The 21,096-nt window shown below is 48.5% G+C and overlaps 1 protein-coding gene across 4 annotated transcripts in view; it reads right to left on the bottom strand.

Moving 5' to 3' along the window:
* The window catches only part of SLC44A2 (solute carrier family 44 member 2), a 32,888-nt gene extending 12,222 nt beyond the window's left edge, over positions 1 to 20,666 (bottom strand). For 2 of the 4 annotated variants that reach the window (XM_044948165.1, XM_006068365.3), the window contains exons 1-2: positions 20,524 to 20,666; positions 1,935 to 1,983 (exon numbers count right to left, since the gene is read on the bottom strand). In XM_044948165.1, coding sequence (XP_044804100.1) covers positions 1,935 to 1,983; positions 20,524 to 20,665 — 191 coding nt within the window. In that variant the 5' untranslated portion in view covers position 20,666. Of the gene's footprint in view, positions 1 to 1,934; positions 1,984 to 2,444; positions 2,693 to 20,523 lie in introns of those variants that run through there. The other 2 variants (XM_006068366.3, XM_006068364.3) reach the window with 2 other exon arrangements.
* Between the last annotated feature and the right edge of the window lie 430 nt (positions 20,667 to 21,096).

A 21,096-nucleotide genomic window follows, 5' to 3' on the forward strand; every position in this document is an offset into this window, starting at 1 on the left:
ATGGTAATGGATGGTAACTGGTCTTATTGCAGTGATCATTTCATAACATATAAAAAATATTGAATTACTACATTGTCCCCCTGAAACTAATATAATATTGTCTATTAATTATAACTCAATTTTTAAAAGCAAAAAATAAAAAATTTTAATACCTAATGCTACACTATCCTCAATGCAGGTTGCAGCATTGTTTAGCTCTCTTTTGATTAAGTGCCCATTTCTCTACATCCTTACCCGCATTATGGATTAATGTTTTTTAAAATTTAAGCTATTTTGTGGTGATCATTTTGCAATGTACAGAAATACTGAATCACTATGTTATGCACCCAGAATTAATTAAGTGATGTAGGTCAGTTATACTTCAAAAACAAAGAAACTAATTCATAGAAAGAGAGCTCAGACATGTGGTTACCAGAGATAGGGTTTGGGAAGTGGAAGGGGGCATTGGATGAAGTATTCAAAAGGTACAAGCTTCCATTTGTAAGATAAATAAGTACTAGTGATATAATGTACAACATGGTAAATATAATGTTGCATGATAAATTATGAAAATTATTAAGAAAGTAGACCTTAAACTATTTTTTAATATCATAAGATTAAATATGAATAGGATAAAATGTAAACCATACAGGGATGTACTTAATTAAGAACTACCTCCCACATAATCCTCCTTTCCATGAGAAACCTCTGTTAATGATTTCTTGTGAGTTTTTTATTTACTGGTACAAATGTCTTCCAAAAAAAGTTTTTTTGGTTAACCCAGGTATGATTATGATACACCCACAGTTTGTGTCTTGCTTTTTTCACTATTATATGGAGAGGGATCCATGTGAGGACTCAGAAGGGCTCTTGTACATTTTAGCAGCTGTGTAATAAAATAACCTAAGGATGCACTGTAATGTATCTAATTAGTTCCCAGACATGCAACTCAGATTGTTGGTTTTTGCCCATCTAGGCAAGGTTTGTGGAGAAGGAAATGGCAACTCACTCCAGGATTCTTACCTGGAGAATCCTATGGACAGAAGAACCTGGTGAGACCCAGTCCATGGGATCGCAAAAAGTCGGACACTACTGAGTGACTAGGTAAGGTTTGGGCTTCCCTGGTAGCTCAGCTGGTACAGAATCTGCCTGCAATTCAGAAGACCTGGGTTTGATCCCTGGATTCTAAAGATCCCCTGGAGGAGGGCATGGCAACCCACTCCAGTCTTCTAGCCTGGAGAATCCCCATGGATAGAGGAGCCTGGCGGGCTACACTCCATGGGGTGGAAAAGAGTCAGACACGACTGAGAGACTAAGCATAGCACAGCACAGGCAAGGTTTACTGAGAGAAATTTTTTCACATAATTTTAATTTCTGGAATGAAGAGCACGGTACATTTTTTTTAAATGTCATATTTCCTAATTCCCTCCAAAAAAGACTGTATCAATTAGTTTCACAGCAGAATATGTGTCAATCTTTTTTTTTTTTAATTGAAGAAACATTGCTTTATAACATTATGTAATTTTCATGTGTACAATGTTATATTCCTACTTGTGTATACCCTAGTGTGTCTATTTTTTTTTTAAGTGTGTCTATTTTTAACCTCTGCTAACCTCTGAGGGGGAAACTCTATTTGGTTCCTGTTTTAGGTTACATTCCTTTACTTTCCAGTGAGTTTGAGCATTTCTCCGTAACTCCACTGTCTATAGTATTTCTGATTCTATTAAACGATCTGTTCCAGTCTTTTGCCTAAATTGAAAAAAAAATGCATTTGTAAAGACTCTCTATAGGTGAAGAAAATTCCTTTATCATTCTTTTGCCACTCTTTTATCTCTAAGTTGCAAATATGTATCACCAGTTTGTTGGAGAACAGATGTGGGTGTGGGTGTAAAGAAACAGGGGTGGAAGCAATGTTAGCTGACACTCCTCCCCTCCCAGGAACCCAGACCCCTTACCTGTTGTAAATGGGTCCTCTGAAGGTGGGGTCATACTTCTGCGGTGTTCCTGAAAATCAGAAAGATTGAACCGGGTGGTCCAAGATGAAGCTGGCAGACCACCCTTCCCCAAGATGTCCCCAGGGATGTCTCTAGCCACAGAGGAGTAAGATTCAGAGATAACTGTGGATTTTCCGTGAACTGCCCGATTTATCACCCGGCGACTACTCACTGGAAGGACTGGGAGCGGGGCTAAAAAAGGGGCTGCCCGGGAGTCCGGTGGAAGGGGGAGGATCCAAAAATGGGATCTGGAGAAGGAGGCTACGAGGCCAGACCTCTGGGATGCGGGAGTTTTGGAGGGACCTCCGGGTGGGCCTAGGGGCTGAGGGGCGCTGGCAGGTGATGCGGAGGCGGGGCGGGTACAGACTGAGATCTGCCGTTCCGCGCTCCCCTCATCCCCCCTACCCCGGGTCCTCCCGCTGCTCCCTCCAAGTTGCCAGGCCCGCGTGCGCGGAGGGGGGCGCTGCCTACCGTGCTTCCCGTAATAAAGCTGCTGCTCCTTCCCCATCCCTGCGGGAGCCCGGCCCCGACGGCGCCTGCCTGCTCCCGCAGCCGCTCCCCCTCTGCCCTCCGGTCCGGACGCGCGGGCGTCCCCAGGGGAGGGACCGAGGGACCGACTGGCGGCGGCTCCTCCCAGCAAAGAGCCAGGCGGGACGGCCCAAACCGGTCAGACCGGCCCTAGCGGAGCGGCTGCCTCGGACCTACTGGACCCAGAAACGGAGGGAGGGAGGGAGAGAGAGAGGGAGGAGAGAGCGGGGCGGGGCGGCAGCTGCTCCCGCCACTCACCCGCGGCCCAATTTAGCCCTCTCCGCCTGCCCCCCCCCCCGCCCCGCCTCCCCCGCCCAGCCCCCACCCAGGGAACTCTGGCTTTACCCAGTGGCCTGGGCTAGCCTCCGCCCCCCCCCCCCGCCCCCCACAACGAGGCGACACAGCCCTAGAATATCTCTCAACCCTGGAAAGCACCTAATAATTGTCCCATTCTGCAGATACGGAAACTGAGGCATCAGTGTCTGGCCAGGCACCCCAAAACAGGCATATGGCTGAATCCAAACAACCAATTATTCAGCCCATTTGGGCTGAATGCTCTCCAACCTGTGGGTGCATTCTTTAAAGAGGAAGTGCCAACAGTTAAATATTGAGACAGTCCATATAAAAATCCACACCCGTGTCTCCTGAGAACTCCCAAATTAGAAATGACAGCCCGTTCCCCTACCCCATGCCACATCCCTGTCTGGCACTGCTCCCTGCTGGTTCCTTTGTGGCCCCCAAGGCTACACACCTCAGTTCGCCATCCCTGCACCCTCTTACAGCTGATAATCCTGAAGCATTTGCTTTGAAGAACATGCATTTATTGAGCACCTCCTGGGTACAGTGGCATTTGTGAAACCCAGTCTTGGGGACCTGACATCTACAGGGTAACCCTGGTCTCAAATGAGCCTGCCCCATCTGAGCCAGAGGATACTCAGGTCAGTGCCTTGCGTTCTCTGAGCCTCAACTTCCTCATCTGTGAAATGGGACTAAAGTGTAAAACCAAAACCAGCCACAATGGGGACTTCCCTGGTGGTCCAGATGTTATGAATCTGCCTTGCAATGCAAGGGACGTGGGTTTGATCCCTGGTCAGAGAACTAAGATCCCACATGCCTCGGGGTAACTAAGCCCACTGGCTGCTACTACTGAACCCTCGAGCTAGAGAGTCTGTGTGCCTCAATGAAAGATCCTGAGTGCTGAAACTAAAACCCTATACAGCCAAATAAATAAATAAAACAAACACCAGCCAAAGACCAGGCATGGGATAGATACCAAGTATACAGTTGGTATAGATGTACTGTATTGCCAGTAGAGGGGTATTCAACTGATGTGGAGGTATATAGTAGGTATGGGGTACTGGTAGTATGGGGTATATAGCCCATCAAGAGCTATACAATTGTGGGGGTATAAGGCCAGCGTGGAGTTGTAAAGCTGGTAGGGTACACCCCCCTGCCCCAGCTATCCACCCCAAATTCAGCAGTATGCTCCTTTGATCATGCTCCTGTTCATTCAAACTGCTTCTCCCAACAGCCCTGAGGCCAGTTGCATACGTCACACTACATTCAACTCTACAGGTGACAGGGCCTGATACAATTGGTATGGGAGTGTAGGCAACAGGAAGAGATATCCAGGGTGGGGCACACAATCAGCATGGGGTTATCAATGTGGTCATACACAGTTGCTGTTCAATAATTGTTGCTCCAAATCAGGCACCCCCTGGTGGGAGTCTGGTCACCAGCTCAGCTTGTCCCTAGAGAAACATCACCTCCTGGAACTCTCAGGTGGCTCAGAGGTAAAGAATCCACCTGCTGATGAGAGAGATGCAGGTTCGATTCCTGGTCTGGGAAGATCACCCCTCGAAGCAACTAAGCCTAGCGCCACAACTTCTGAGCCTGTGCTCCAGAAGCCCAGGAGGCGCAACTACTGAAGCCCGTGCACCCTAGAGCCCATGCTCTAGAACAAGAGAAATCACCACAATGAGAAGCCCGCACAATGCAACTAGAGAGTAGCCCCCGCCTGCCACAACTAGAGAAAAGCCTGCACAGCAACAAGGACCCAGCAGAGCCAAAAATAAACAAACAATGAAAAAAAAAAGAAAGAAATATCACCTCCTCCCCAGTGGCTTCTAGCTGTCAAGGCCCCACTTGCCCCCTGGCCCACAAACTTCAGCAAACAGGCGAGGCCCAAGGCTCCAAGCCATGCCCTTGGGTGACCAGGCCTCTCAAAGGAGCCTTGTGGTTCCCGTGGTCCCTGCCAACTCAAAGGCAAACTGGTCCCACCCTGCCCAGGGCAAGCGGTGCCCAGGCTGAAGCTTCTTCTCTTTCAGATGTGCTAGGTCCCCCAGGGACACTCCTGAAGACTCCAGCTCCACCCTGATGATGCTCAAATGTGGGTCTCTGGGGAAGGCCTGACCCCTGAGTGGCACGGCCCTGTGGCACGTGCCCCGCCTCAGGACCCCACATAGGGGCCTCATGGCACACCTCCCATTCAGCACGGCTATATCAAACCACCATGATCCCCCAGGCTGCTCTGCCCTCCTGGTGCTCAGGCCGGAAACTTTGCACTTCTCTTCCAGGATCCAAGAGCTTCTCACCCCCTCCTCGGCCCCCCACCTTGTCACGTGGCTGTCATTTCCTGCCTGAAGAGTGCAGGTGTCTCCACCCTGGTTTCTGAGCTCTCACACATGAACCCCACTGTCTGTTTCCCTGGTAGGGCCCAGTGGAGGCAGTGATCACCTGATTCAGGGTATGTCCCTCCTCTGCCCTGAACCCTCTATGGCTCCCACCTCACTCTGAGCCAAAGCCCAAGTCCTCCCCATGGCCCACAAGGCTGTGCCCACTCTGCCCTGTCCCCTCCCTGCCCTCAGCCCCTCCCACTTTCCCCTTTCCTTCTCCATTCCATTCACTGGCCTCCTGGTTATACTGTAGATTATACTGGTTACAGCTTCCCAGGTGGCTCAGTGGTAAAGAAGCTGCCTGCCAATGCAGGAGATGCAGGTTCGATTCCTGGGTCAGGAAGATCCCCTGGAGGAGGAAATAGCAAATGGCAATCCACTCCAATATTCTTGCCTGGAAAATCCTATGGACAGAGGAGCCTGGTGGGCTACAGTCCACAGGATTGCAACTTGGACGTGACTGAGAGACTGAGCATGATTCTATACTACACTCTGTTATACTATGCACTGTTTTTTTTAAACTTTTTCACTTTTATCAATGGTTGTGACTATGAGGGATTCAAAAAATGTCACAAAACTCTATTTGCTATTGAACTGTCTACTTCTAAATAGGAGACAGACACTGGTACAGCAATTGCTTTTATGTGGAAAGTTAAATTTTTTTGAGAAAAGATTGACATATATATATATATATTTGTTCCCTTTTTGAATTTCAACCCCCCAAATATTCCAGCAAAACAACAATAACAACAACAACAACAAAACCAAGGGAAGTTGGGCTGGGTATCTGCTGCCGAGGATGGTGGACTTGCCACCATGAGCCCTCATCCCCCTTATATTGTAAACACACCAGGCACGGTTCTTACATCAGGACCTTTGCAAGGGCTGTTCCTTTTCCCTAGAGATCTCTTCCCTGAGAAAGCCACCTGGCTCCACATTTCTTTTTTTATCTTTATTTACTTGGCTGTGCCAGGTCTTGGTTGAGGCATGTGAACTCTTAGTTGCAGCACGTGGGATCTAGTTCCCTGACCAGGGATCAAACCCAGGATCCCCACATTAGGAGTGTGGAGCCTTAGCCACTGGACCGCAGGGAAAGTCCTGCTCCACCTCTTTCAACCTCAAATATCACCTCCTTAGAGAGGCTTTCTCTGATGATCCTATCTAAACAGCATCCTTTCCCCCGCTCCTGTTACCCTGTTTTATTTTGTGTCTTACCACCTGCCACATCACTTATTTACACATGGCTAGTTTACTGTCTCTCCCCATGGCTATTGGCTGCACAAGGGCAAGGATTTCTGTTTTCTTCATAACACTGTCCCTGGCACTCAGCATTGCACCTGACACAGAACAGACACTCAGTCAGGATTTGTTCAATGAATAATCACAATATACTAGTCACGTATATATAGCTAATGCTGAAGATAAAAAATGCAGCTTAGAGTTTTCCAGATGCATGTATTTTTAAAAATTAATTTGCATTAATTTTACACATAGAAGAACTGAATACATGATAAATATCCAGTGGGCAGGGAAAGGATGAATCAGTCAGTTGCCTTGACTATGCGTTAGGGAGAAAATAGTTAATTCCATTCTCACACCATGAAGCAAAACAAATTCCACACAGATTAATCATGCATACAAATATATAAAACTCAAAACTTCAACAAGTATGGTGGGAAGATGAAAGAGCATATTTCTACCATCTGAAAGCAGGTGAAACTGGTACGGTGGGTGGGGGAGAGAGAAAGGAGCACTGGAATTTTCTCATGTCAGCCAAATGGCAGCCTGATCGGCAGAGTGGAAACAGTCAGATAAGAACAGCTGGTGCTGGGACTTCCCTGGCAGTCCAGTGGCTAAGATTGCATACTTCCACTGCAGGGGGCACAGGTTCAATTCCTGGTCAGGGAACTAGGATCCCACAAGCCACCTGGCACAGCCAAAAAAAAAAAAAAAAAATAGGACTTCCCTGGTGGTCCAGTGGTTAAGAATCTGCCTTGCAATGCAAAGGACGTGGGTTCCATCCCTGGTCAGGGAACTAAGATCCCACATGCTGTGCAGCAACTAAGTCTGAGAGCCACAACTAGAGAGTCCATGAGTTACAAGGAATAGATCCAGCATGATACAAAGAAGATCCTGCATGCTGCAACTAAGACCTGAAGCAGCCAAAAAAAAAAAAAAAAAATATATATATATATATATGTATATGTATATATATATATATGTTGCTGTTCAGTGGCTCAGTCATGTCCGACTGTCTGTGACCCCATGGACGGTAGCCTGCCAGGTTCCACTGTCCATAAAATTTTCCAAGCAAGAATACTGGATCAGGTTGCCATTTCCTACTCCATGGGATCTTCCTGACTCAGGGATAGAACCCACATTTCTTGCATCTCCTTCATTGGCAGGTTGATTCTTTACCACTAGTGCCATCCATATACATATATATAACCCACTTTACGGGGAGGAAGCAAGTGGTCAGTTCCTACTCCAGTTTTGAAGGGTGAGTGGGAGCCACTGAGGGTGTTTGAGCAGGAGCATTATGAGGTCAAGCTAGGGAGGGGAAGACGCATGGGTGGGCAAGTCTCAGCTCTCAGGGAAATCGGTAGCCATGGATGGGACAGGTGGGCTATGGCCTTGCAGTGTCAACTTGAGTTATCCTTCCATAAGATGGAATTAAAGATGCAGAGAGAGGCACCTGGTTTAGCCTTGGCTCAGGGCCTTGCTTTGTGGGTGGCTCAGGAAATAAAAGAAGGAACATGGGTACTGTGGGGCTTCCCCCATGGCTCAGCAGTAAAGAATCCAACTGCAAGGCAGGAAATGCAGGAGACATGGGTTCAGTCCTTGGATCAGGAAGATCCTCCAGAGAAGGAAATGGCAACCTACTCCAGTATTCTTGCCTGAAAAATTCCATGGACAGAGGACCCTGGTGGGCCACAGACCATGAGGTCACAAAGAGTCAGACGTAACATAAGCGACCAAGCACGCACAATTGATATTGTCGCCTGATCTGTTCCATTAGCTCTTGTTTTAACATTAGCCAAGTGGGGTGGAAGGAGGGGCAAGGCGAGTACTAATGGTTTGATAATTGAGGCTGGTTCAAACACTGCAGGACAAAAACTTGCTGAGTCTTTGCAACGATGATGCAAGATAATACAAACAGTAGAATGCCCCAGTGCCTCCATATTACTGTGTGCCAGGCAGTCTTCGAAAACGTTACGTGGTGTACCTTGGTTCACCCTTATAGCAATTCTGCGAGGTTGATTCCGTCACTGCTCCCATTTGACAGATGCGGAAACTGAGGCCCAGAGAAAAACAACACGCCAGTGGCCACAAAATGATGAGCAACAGAGCTGGGCCACCCAGCTACCGAGTTAGTGTTTCCTTTGGATGCTGTAAGCGATTACCACCAACTTGGTGGCTCAAGACACACATTTATGGGACTTTCCTGGTGGTCTATTGGTTAAGACGTCACCTTCCAGTGCAACGAGTGCAGGTTTGATCCCTGGTTGGGCAGCTAGGACCCCACAGGCTTCACAGCCAAAAAAACCAAAACATAAAACAGAAGCAATATTGTAACAAATTTAATGAAGACTTTAAAATTGATCCACATTTTTTGGATCATTTGTTTGTTTCTTCATTATTTGGATCATTTGTTTCATTTGTTTTGAAAACAAAACACACACAAATTTATTATCACAGTTCTAGACATCAGATGTTCAAAGTGCATCTCACTAAGCTAAAATCAGGGCGTTGGCCAGGCTATGTTCCTTCTGCAGTTTCTCAGAATCTGTTTCCTGGGCTCTTTCCAGCTTTTTGGCTCACGTCCTCCTCCTCCATCCTCAAAGCCAGCATTCCCATCAAGCCTACATCTATTTCCATTGCTGCGGCTCCTCCTCTGACTCCCCTACCTCCATCTTTTCTTTATGAGGACTCTTGTCCTTGGGCCCATTTGGATAACTGAGAATAATCTCCCCATCTCAAGATCCTAAACTTAATCCCATCTGCAAAATCCCTTTTGCTGTGAAAGGTAACACATTCATGTTGTCTTAGTTGCTCAGTCATGTCAGACTCTTCGTGACCCTATGTACTGTAGCCTGCCCAGACTGCGCTGGGCATGGGATTCTTCAGGGGAGAATACTAGAGTGTGTTGCCATTCCCTTCTCAAGGGGGATCTTCCTGGCCCAGGGATCAAACCCGAGTCTCCTGCATTGGCAAGCAGATTCTTTACCATTGAGCCACCAGGGAAGCCCACAGGGTTCCAGGAATTAGGACATGGACATCTTTGCATGTGTGCTAGGTTGCTTCAGACATGTCCAACCCTTTGCCCACCAGACTCCACTGTCCATGGGATTCTCCAGGCAAGAATACTAGAGTGAGTTGTCATTTCCTTTTCCAGGGGATCTTCCCCACCTCAGGGTTCTGGCATTGGCAGGTGGGTTCTTTACCACTAGCGCCACCTGGGAAGCCCATGGACATCCTCGGGGTGGGGGAGGGTGCTATTATTCTGTCTACTATGGCGTCTTAACCTTTTTTTTTTTTTCACACTTTAAAAAGAATAATTTTTACTCTTTTGGTCACACCATGCCGCATGCAGGATCTGCGTTCCCCAACCAGAGATCAAACCCAAGCCCCCTGTGGTGGAAGCGTGGAGTCTTAACCACTAGACTACCAGGGAAGTCCTCATATCTTAACCATTTAGGGCAGGAGTTGTCAAACCATCCGTCCCCCATTGGGCAAATCAGTCCACCATGTTTTCATATGGTTCAGGGCTAAGAACAGTCTTTCTGTTTTCAAGTGGCTGACAAACATCACAAGGAGACTACTTTGTCACATTAAATTTGAATATCAGCAGACTTCCCTGGTGGTATGGTGGATAAGAATCCATCTGCCAATGCAGGGGACACAAGTGCGATCCCTGGTCAGGGAAGACCTCACATGCCTCAGAGCACCCAAGCCCGAGCGCCACAACTACTGAGCCTGTGCTCTAGAGCCTGGCACCCACAACTACTGAAGCCCCCCACCTCTAAAGCCCTGACTCCGAAACAAGAGGAGCCATCGCAATGAGAAGCCCGAACACAGCACAGAAGAGTAGCCCCCAGCGGTTACAATTAGAGAAAGCTCGAGAGCAGCTACAAAGACCCAGTGCAACCAAAAGTAAAGAAAGAAAAAATTTAAAAATTAAAATGTCACCAACTATAAATCAAGTTTGCTTGGCACACGGCCATTCTCATTCATTTTCATATGGTCAGTGGCTGCTTGCTTTCATGTTGTCCGTTATCTATGGCAGACTAGAGTAGCACTCATAGATTGTATGTGAAAACATTCACTCTCTGCACCTTTACAGAAGTTCACTGCCCCCCGATCTCCAGGCCATGAACCAACAGGTGTTGGGCCCAAGTCTGTGCCAGTGTGTCGTGTGCGCTCTGCTTATAGTGGTAAACAGTGGCAAAGGCATGCCATTCATTTCCCGGCAATACAGATGGGGAAATTGACAAGCCCTTTCCCTTTGCAGTCCGCTGTTTTCCTGCGTGGAGAAGGGGCTCACACTTGCATTTGCTGGTAGGTGTTGCCAGGGCTTGATGCTCAGAAAGCACTTAGCAGGGGCTTCCCTGGTGGCTCAGTGGTAAAGAATCTACCTGCCAATGCAGGAGACACGGGTTCGATCTCTGATCCAGGAGGATCCCACATGTTGCAGAGCAACTAAGTCCATGCACCACAGCTACTGAAGCCCTCTTGGCTACAGGCCTGTGCTCCGCAGCAAGAAAAGTCACTGCAATAAGAAGTCTCAGCACCACAACACAGTGGTCCCCGCCCACCACAACTAGAGAAGGCCCACGCAGTAATGAGGACCCAGGACAGCCAAAAATAACTAAAAAAAATTTACATTAAAAAAAAAAGAAAAGAAATGCTAACTAGGGACTTGTCTGATGGTCCAGTGGTTAAGATTCTGAGCTTCCACTGCAGGGGGGCACAGATTCGATCTCTGGTCAGGGGACTAAAATCCCACATGCCACATGGCCCAAAAAAGTTGCTTACCAGGAACACGGTACCATTTGACAGAGGAGGCAAACAGAGGCCACATGCTCAGACCACATTGCTGATGAGGGACGGAGCTCTGAATCAAACTGAGGCTCCTCTGGCTCCAACCCAGGCCTTTTGGGGGTAGGTACTGGGAGAGGCAGAGCTAAAAATGCGACTGTGGTCGGGGAGAAGGCATGGGAAGTCAAACCGTTAGATCAGGCTCCGGGAGGAGAGGCGGCTGTTGGGTCCCTCCCTTGCTGGGCATGAGGGCCAGCCCACCCAGTTCTGTGGGTGTAGGAGATAAGGGAACAGGCTGCCCAGCCACAATTCTAATGGTCAGGACATTAAGTGCCACCCAGCCCTTGTAGCTTCTGGAGACAAACCAAGTCCCCAAGGCCTCCCCCACACAGCCCGGTCAGCCCTCCCCTGACTTCCCAGAAACCTCTGCCTGGGTAATGGACATCCCAGCTGCCCAGACAAGTCCCCTTGACAAATATTTCAGGACAGCAGCTGGGTAGGAAAACTAGAAGTGATTCTACTGACCACAATGCTAGAGGCAAAAAACTGAGTGCCTACTGTGTGCTAGGCATCAAAACAGAAATTTCCTTCTAGGAACTCACTTTATTATTTTATTTTATTTATTTTTAGCTGTGCTGAGTCTTTGTTGTTGCATGGGCTTTTCTCTAGCTGCAGTGAGTGGGAGCTACTCTCTAGTTGCTATGGGCTTCTCATTTCGGTGGCTTCTCTTGTGAAGCACAGGCTTCAGTAGTTGTGGCTCCTGGGAACGAGAGCGCAGGCTCAACAGTTGTGACACACGGGTTGAGTTGCTCCTCAGTCGTGGGGTCTTCCCAGATCAGGGATGGAACCTGTGTCTCCTGCACTGACAGGTGAATTCTTTACCAGTGAGCCACCAGCGAAGCCTTAGGAACTCATGTACTCCTTATGATGAAGGACTTTCCTGGTGGCTCATTGGTTAAGACTTTGTGCTTCCACTGCAGGGGGTGTGGGTTCGATCCCTGATAGGGGAACTAGGATCCCACATGCATCATGGTCAAAAAAAAAAAAAAAAAAATCCTTATAGCAAGGCTCTGAGGGCATGTGCTATGCTGTGCTTAGTTGCTCAATTGTCTCTGACTGTTTTGCGATCCCATGGACTGTACCCCATCAGGCTCCTCTGATCGTGGGATTCTCCAGGCAAGACTACTGGAATGGGTTGCCCTGCCTTCCTCTGGGGGATCTTCCTGACCTGAGGGCATATTGCACAAGGAAGCAGAGACACAGTGATGCTTTCTGACTTGTCTGAGGGACAGAGAGCCAGCAGGAGCTGAAATTTTGAACTCTGCTCCTGATACCATGCTCTTCTTTTTTTTCCTTCAAACCTTTTTCAATTTTTTTTTTTTTTTTTTGGGGTCACACCTCGAGGCTGGTGAGATCTTAGTTCCCTGACCAGGGAATGGAAACCAGGCCCTTGGCAGTAAAAATGTGGAGTCCTAACTATTGAGCCTCTGTGCTGTAACTACTGAAGCCTGTGCGCTTAGACCCTGTGCTCCATCCACAACAGTACCAAGCAATTTCCTCAATTTTTATTTTGTATTGGAGTATTGTTGATTTACAATGTTGTGTTAATTTTTGATGTACAGCAGAGTGATTCAGTTGTACATATATGGTTTAGTCGGCTAAGTCATGGCTGACTCTTTGTGACCCCATGGACTGTAGCCCCCCAGGCTCCTCTGCCCATGGGATTTCCCAGGCAAGAATACTGGAGTGGGTTGCATTTCCTTCTCCAGCGGATCTTCCCAACCCAGGGATTGGACCTGCGTCTTCTTCATTGGCAGGTGCATTCTTTACCACTGAGCCACCAGGGAAGCCCTCAAGTCATGCTGTGCAGCCAAAAACAACAGTAACAACAGAAACAAACAGGGCTTCCCTGGGGGCTCAGTGGTGAAGAATCCGCCGGCCAGTGCAGGAGACATGAGTTCAATCCCTGATTCAGGAGGATCCTACATGCCACGGAGCAACTGAGCCCGAGAGCTGAAACTACAGAGCCTGTGCTCTACAGCCCAGAAACTGCAACCAATGAGCCCATATGCCACAACTACTGAAATCTGAGCCCTCGAGCCTGTGTTCTGCAACAAAAGAAGCTGTTGCAGTGAGAAGCCCCTGTACAGCAACTAGAGAAAAGCCCACACAGCAACAAAGACCCAGCACAGCCGAAAAGAAATAAATAAAAACAAGCAAATGAAAACAGAGGCCCAACTCCTCCCATGGCCCACAAAACCTTATACACTCTGCCCACTCCCTCTCTTCCTTCACCTCTTCCTATTCCACCCTTTTATCTATTCACTCCAGCCACAGGCCCTCCTGACGGCTCCTTCTAGACACAGGAGGCATGACCCTGCCCCTGGGCCTTTGCACAAGCCTTGCCTACAGCCTTAGAAGTTCAACAGGGCTCCCTTACCTAGGCCTCTAGTGACCTCTGAAGATTGACCTGTTTCTATTTGAAGTTAAACCCTGCCTCCAGGCCCAATAGATCACAGCCCTCCCTCCTTCCTGATAAACTTTTCTCCAGAGCCCTTCTCTGAATGGAGAATTTTCTCCATTCGTCTTAGTATCTTATCTGGGGGTCCCTTGACAAGGTCAAAGGAAATGGCAACCCACTCCAGTATTCTTGCCTGGAGAATCCCATGGACGGAGGAGCTTGGTGGGCTACAGTCCACGGGTCGCAAAGAGTCAGACAGGACTGAGCGACTTCATGTTGACAAGGTCAGCTGGACAAGGGCTGGGTCTCCAGAGTCTAGGACAAAACCTGGCCCATGGTCCCTGCACAATAAATGTTTGCTGAAAGAAGTTAGGAACCAGTATGCTTATCAAGATTAAAAAAAAAAAACTTCAGGGAGCCTTTAGACTAAGAAAAATCACTCTTCCCTGGTGGTACAGTGGATTAGAACCCATCTGCCAATGCAGGAGACACAGGTTTGATCCCTGGTCTGGGAAGATCCCATATGCCTCGGAGCCGCTAAGCCCAGTGCCACAACGACTGAGCCCACGTGCTGCAGCTACTGAAGCCTGTGCTCCGCAGCAGGAAAAGCCACCGCATTGAGAAGGCCACGCACCGCAACCAAGAGTAGTCCCCATCTGCTACAACTAGAGAAAGCCAGTGCGCAGCGATGAAGACCTAGCACAATTTTCTAAAAATAAATAAATCATTAAAAAAATACAAAAGGAAAACCACTCTCCCTCTCACCCCTGGCCTAGAGCCATTGCTTCCTCTCTGGGTGGCAGAGGGCAGTTCCTCTCACTGGTTTCCCTTCTGAACACTGTCCACAGGTCACATACCCAGGCAGATTTCTAGCTGTTCAGTTCAGTTCAGTTTAGTCACTCAGTCGTGTCCGACTCTTATTGACCCCATGAATCGCAGCACGCCAGGCCTCCCTGTCCATCACCAACTCCCGCAGTTCACTCAGACTCACGTCCATCGAGTCAGTGATGCCATCCAGCCATCTCATCCTCTGTCGTCCCCTTCTCCTCCTGCCCCCAATCCCTCCCAGCATCAGAGTCTTTTCCAAGGAGTCAACTCTTCTCATGAGGTGGCCAAAGTACTGGAGTTTCAGCTTTAGCATCATTTCTTCCAAAGAAATCCCAGGGCTGATCTCCTTCAGAATGGACTGGTTGGATCTCCTTGCAGTCCAAGGGACACTCAAGAGTCTTCTCCAACACCACAGTTCAAAAGCAGCAATTCTTCGGCGCTCAGCCTTCTTCACAGTCCAACTCTCACATCCATACATGAACACTGGAAAAACCATAGCCTTGACTAGATGGACCTTTGTTGGTAAAGTAATGTCTCTGCTTTTGAATATGCTATCTAGGTTGGTCATAACTTTCCTTCCAAGGAGTAAGAGTCTTTTAATTTCATGGCTGCAGTCACCATCTGCAGTGATTTTGGAGCCCAGGAAAATAAAGTCTGACACTGTTTCCACTGTTTCCCCATCTATTTCCCATGAAGTGATGGGACCGGATGCCATGATCTTTGTTTTCTGAATGTTGAGCTTTAAGCCAACTTTTTCACTCTCCACTTTCACCTTCATCAAGAGGCTTTTGAGTTCCTCTTCATTTTCTGCCATAAGGGTGGTGTCATCTGCATATCTGAGGTTATTGATATTTCTCCCGGCAATCTTGATTCCAGCCTGTGCTTCCTCCAGTCCAGCGTTTCTCATGATGTACTCTGCATATAAATTAAATAAGCAGGGTGACAATATACAGCCTTGACGTACTCCTTTTCCTATTTGGAACCAGTCTGTTGTTCCATGTCCAGTTCTAACTGTTGCTTCCTGACCTGCATACAGATTTCTCAAGAGGCAGGTCAGGTGGTCTGGTATTTCTAGCTGTACTTTTCCCTTATTCTTCACTCCCCTTGTTTCCTTACACACCCCAGTCCCCACTTTGCTGCTTCACAGCCTAACATAATTAGACATTGTTTCCCCATCAGCAAGGTTAGACCTCCTTCATCTTACAAGGCAACATAGTAGCCCATTCTAGGAACAGTGCCTTTTCTCATGAAACCAGCCTGAGGAGCTTTAAAAAGATACAGATGCCACACATACACACAGAAATAAACAGTCTAAGCTCTGGAAAGTCTTTCTGGCTGCCTTTACCTGGGCAAGGACAGTGAGCTGAGAGCATATGAAGAGTTCTTTCACTTAGAAACCTAAAATTTTCTGTGCGGTTGAGGGCTTATTTTTAATTTTCAGCCCTAGCCACCCCAGTAGAGAGAATACATTAATTTTCTTATATGAGTTTTAAATCCTATTTTAAAATAATTTTCCTTGGGACTTTCCTGGCGGTCCAGTGGTTAGGACTTGGCACTTTCACTGCTGGGGCCTAGGTTCTAGTCCCTGGTCAGTCAACTAAGATCCCACAGGTCACCTGGTGTGGTCAAAATAATGAAAATTCTCCCATTGGGGACTGACTGGGAAGGGGCAGGAGATAACTTCCTTATCAGGAAAGAAGGTTCTTATCAGAGATCTGCACATTTTTTCCTAAGGGTAAGGTGTTAAAGATTTTAGTCTTTCTGGTTAGTATATTGCCTTTCTCATATATTCTTCTTCTTTCAAGAACCACTTAAAAATATAAGATCCATTCTTAGTCCTTGGGCTTCCCTTGTAGTTCAGTTGGTAAAGAATCTGCCTGCAAGGCAGGGTTTGATTCCTGGGTTGGGAAGACACCCTGGAGGAAATGGCAATTTACTCCAGTATTTTTTTTTTAATATTTATTTATTTATTTGGTTGTGCTGGCTCTTAGTTGCAGGATCTTTGATCTTCATTGCAGCAGGCAGGATCTTTAGTTGGGGCTTATGAACTCTTAGTTGCAGCATGTGGGATCTAGTTCCCTGACCAGGGATTGAACCCAGGCTTCCTAAACTGGGAACATGGAGTCTTAGCCACTGGACCACCAGAAAAGTCCCCCACTTCAGTATTCTTGCCTGGAGAATCCCATGGACAGAGGAGCCTATAGTCTATGGGGTCGCAAGAGCTGGACACGACTTAGAGACCAAACCACCACCTTTCTTAGTCCATTGGCTTTACAAAAACAGGTGACAGTCAACAATATAAATAACAATACTTAACACTACTGAGTTGAACCCTTAAAAATGGTTTTGATTGTAAATTTCATGCTATGTATTTTACCAAAAAAAGTTTTTTTTAATTAATAATGATAAGCCTTCCTTGAGCATGAGGAGATTCTGGGAGATGGTCATATTTTCCACCTGATCTGGGTGCTGGTTACCTGTGAAGACTCCTGGAGCCTCATACATTTAGGATCTGTACCGTATTAGGTATGGATTTTCAACCTCAATAAAATTTTAGAGAGTGCCCTGATGTCCTAGTGGTTAGGATTCAGTGCCATCAGCGCCATGGCCCAATTTCAGTCCATGGTCCGGGAACCGAGATCCTGCAAGCTGTAAACATGGCCCAGATATAAATAAATAAAAATAAAATTTCATCTTTAAAAAAAAAAGTTTAAAATAGTCCCCTTGATTTGTTCAATATAAGGGGTCCACCCACAAATACACAACTTATTGCAACCATCAACAACAATTAAGCAGGATTTCTAGGAACACAATGTAGAACAGGAACACAGTGTAAAACACCTTTCATTCAACAAATATTTGTTGAGCACCTACTATGTGCTATGTGCCGGGCACTGTGGATACTTTCAAACCAAACAGACATGTCTTTCTGACTCATGAAGCTAGCTGACATTTTTGTAAAAAGGCATTTAAAAAAAATCACTAAATAAAGAATTTGTATATAATTGCATGTGAAGTCCTAAGCTTAGACTCTGTCTGGAAGAAAACACAAGATTTTGTAACACGGATGCTTGAAGGAAGTGTGATGTAGGGGATGGAGAAGAGGAATATTTTTCTTAATAAAGCTTGCATCTTTTGTCTTTTGAACCACGTGAATGTCTTATCACTTCCTCCAAAAAAGCTGTAATTAACAATAACCTCTCCCAACAATATTTTTAAAAGCTCAGATGCCAGAGCCCTCCTACTGGCTGAGTTGAACTCTCTAGCGAATGGGGCCTTGGAATCTACTTTTAAAACAAATACCATGGGCAGCCTTCCCTGGCAGTCCAGTGGTCAAAACTCTGTGCTTCCAATGCAGGGGACATAGGTTCAATCCCTGGTCAGGGTACTAAAATCCCACCTGCCTTGCAGTGCAGCCAAATAAAACAACAAACAAAAAAACAAGCGCTGTGACTTCTTTCTCAGTCCCGCACCCCCATCAGAGTCTATTGTTTTAGGTTCTAGAATATTTTTCCATGCTGCTCACGCCAAGGGTGGGTTGGAAAGGATGGCAGTGAGCCTTGCTGACATCCGTCAGGGCCAGGAGCCATTTCCTGGCTTCCTCAGAGAAGCTGCCTTCCTCGAGGTATGATGTGTAATAGGGAGGAAGCTTTCTGTCCTGCCCAGTCTTATCTAAGTATATGTCCTGACAAAGAGGGCTGCTTCCACATCAGCTCCTAGAAAAATCCATGTCCTCAGGATCACCAGTCCCAGAGCCCTCCTGAGTGTCTCCAGATAACCAGGCACTGTGCAAAGCACTTTTCACCTGCCAGTACAGTCTGCCCAGCCCTACTGATGAAAATACCGAGTCTCAGAGAAGTCACCAACTCACCTACAGCCGCACAGCTTGTATGTGTCAGAACCAACCAGGATTTGAGCCTCTATCGGTCTGACATAACCCCCTAAATTCACAGTGACTGATAGGAAGACGCCAGAGTACAAGGGAAGTATAGGGGACCCACTCTTTCGAAAGCACAATTTCCCAAGGGAAATCTCCCTGTTTTCTGGCAGGGACTTCACAGGGCAGTCCGAGGACCCTAGATTTTTGGTTCTGATGAGAATGAATGACTTACAAACTAAGCAAGATATCCCCATCATCACACCCACCCTTTGCAGCCACTTCAAGGAGTCAAACCCTGTGGCCCCTCTGGAGGAGGTGCAGACCTGGCTGCAAGATCTGTCTCTCATTCTGAAGTCTCCATCTCACACTTCCTGGACTTCATAGAGAGAAATCATGAAGCAACTGTGTGGTTAATTTGCTGTTCCCTCTGCCTGGACCACACTTTGCTTAAATCTTCCCATGGCTGGCTCAATTTCCAGCCGTTGGTCACCTAAAATAATCCCAGGTGATTCTGCCCCCAATACACACAAACACACACACACAGACACACACTCAAAGACAGACACACACACACACAATGTCCTGTTCATTGCCTCACAACGCATACAACAACCTAAAATTACTTATTTATTCAAGAATTTTTCCACTCAGTTCACTGCTGTATTCTGTGTCTAGACACTGCCTGAAAAAAGGATGCTCAATACATACTTGTCGATGGAATGTGTTTCTAATGCCCAGCACAAGGTCTGTTGGACACATAAGTCCCCTGTCTCCGGTGTGGTCCTGGCAGGTCTATGGCTGGCTCCCTTTGGCCAAATACCGGGTGAATCACATTATTGTCCCCTCTGTCCCCAGGCTCGCCTCCCAGAGACCAAAGATACCAAAGGTGCTGCCCACAGACAGGCAGGACCCCAGGTGGAGAATTCCAGATCAGAGAAAGCCAGCCACACCCAAGGGACACACAGTACGGGGTAGCCACAGGGTCCGGGGCTTGGGCCAGAACCAAGAGTGAGGGGGCCCCTCAGGAGGTCGGGGCTGCCAGCTTCAAGCAGGGAAGGGAGTGGCTGGGCAGTTGCCAGGCTCTTGGCTGGGCTGGGCAGGGACAGCCTGGTCTATCTGTCTGTCTTTGCAGCCTCTGAAGGCCGCAGTCCCTGAGGAGAGGGAGGCACAGCTCTACTCGGCTTGTTTTTCTTGATTATTTTTAAGTGGTTTCCGGCCCCCTCCCCAAGGCCCTTGGGTCTCTCACAGTTTCCAGGAAGTTTCAGTTACACAAGGTGAGGTGGTTGAGCCCCTTTACCCCAGGGCAGTGCCACGTGGGGCGTGTGACCAGCTGGGCCCTGGGGACCCAAAAATGGAGAAGAGAAAAGAGAAACTGAGGACTACACACCCCTCCGTGGGAACCCGGGGAAGGGAAGCACCACAGGGCGTGGGTGGGGAGGAAGCCTCATCATTGCCCCATCCCGCGGACTCAGAGGCTAAGGCCGCCCTCAGAGGTTGGCGGGAGCGGGTACCGGTCGCGGGGACCCCTTCCAAAGGCGAGCAAGCCCCCCGGCCGCTGGCACAGGGCGGGGAAAGTTTCTCAATTGTTTCCTGCTTCCTTCCTGCCCCTTCGCCGGTGGCGCCCCTATTTCCGCCCTTCCCAGACGGCGGGCGAGACCCGATGGGTTCCCATCCCAGGACTGGGTCCGCCGAGACCTGCCTCAGTTTCCCCATCTGACCGAAAGCCCAGGACGGTTACTTCTAAGGGCGTGTGAGCAGGAGGAAGAAGTGGAGAAAGGGAATTGGAAGAGGAGGAGGATCTGGGGGGCGGCTGGGGCCCTGGTCCTTTTCTGAGCCCCAATCGCCGTGCCTCCCCTCCCCCGCCCTGCATTCGAGCCGCCCAGATAACGGGACCTCCCCGAGCGGAGCATGCGCCATGCGTCCCCGCCGATCACCCGGAGGGGTAGCAGGGGCTCCCGAGAGAGGACGCGGGGAGACCAGGCGGGAGCAGGGGGTGTGGGCTCGGCGCAGAGCAGGATGCAAGGCCGGGAAGCAGGAGGAGGCCCTTAGCTGCAGCGCGGGTGTTTAAGATCTCGGATGTCCCTTTCCCAAGGCCCCCCAACTCATCAGAAGCGGACGCGGGCCAGAGGCAACTCCTACCATAGGATCCGTCCTTCCGCTCGTCCACCATGGCCGCGGCGGGCGGGGAGGGGTGTCCGGGCCAGCGCGACCCCAGCCCGGCCGGGCTGGAGGCTCCGCGGGCTGCAGCTCCCCGCCCAGGGCCCGGCCCCGCCCCTTCCATCGGTCAGCCCCTCGCACTCCCACCAATGGGAGCCCCGAGAGGGAGGGGGCGGGACCCGGGGCGGGGCAGGGGCGGGCTCGAGAAGGGGTGGGGCCCCAACCTTTGTTTTCCATCTGGGATCCTGCGAGACCCTCTTGGTCCCTTTAGTGGGCCAGGGGCAGATGTCATTCATGCAATCACCTATCCAACCATTCAATCGCCAAATAGATACTGAGCATCAACTGTGTGCCAGTGAACAGACGAAAAGATGCATGTTTTTCATACATCAGATTGGCAAGAACTTTAGAGTCTGATAACATTAAGTGTGTAGTCAAAGCTATGCTTTTTCCACTAGTCGTGTATGGATGTGAGAGTTGGACCATCAAGAAGGCTGAGAGCCAAAGGATTGATGCTTTTGAACTGTGGTGTTGGAGAAGACTCTTGAGAGTCCC

Source organism: Bubalus bubalis, chromosome 9 (genome assembly GCF_019923935.1).
Source record: "Bubalus bubalis isolate 160015118507 breed Murrah chromosome 9, NDDB_SH_1, whole genome shotgun sequence".
Lineage (NCBI taxonomy): Eukaryota > Metazoa > Chordata > Mammalia > Artiodactyla > Bovidae > Bubalus > Bubalus bubalis.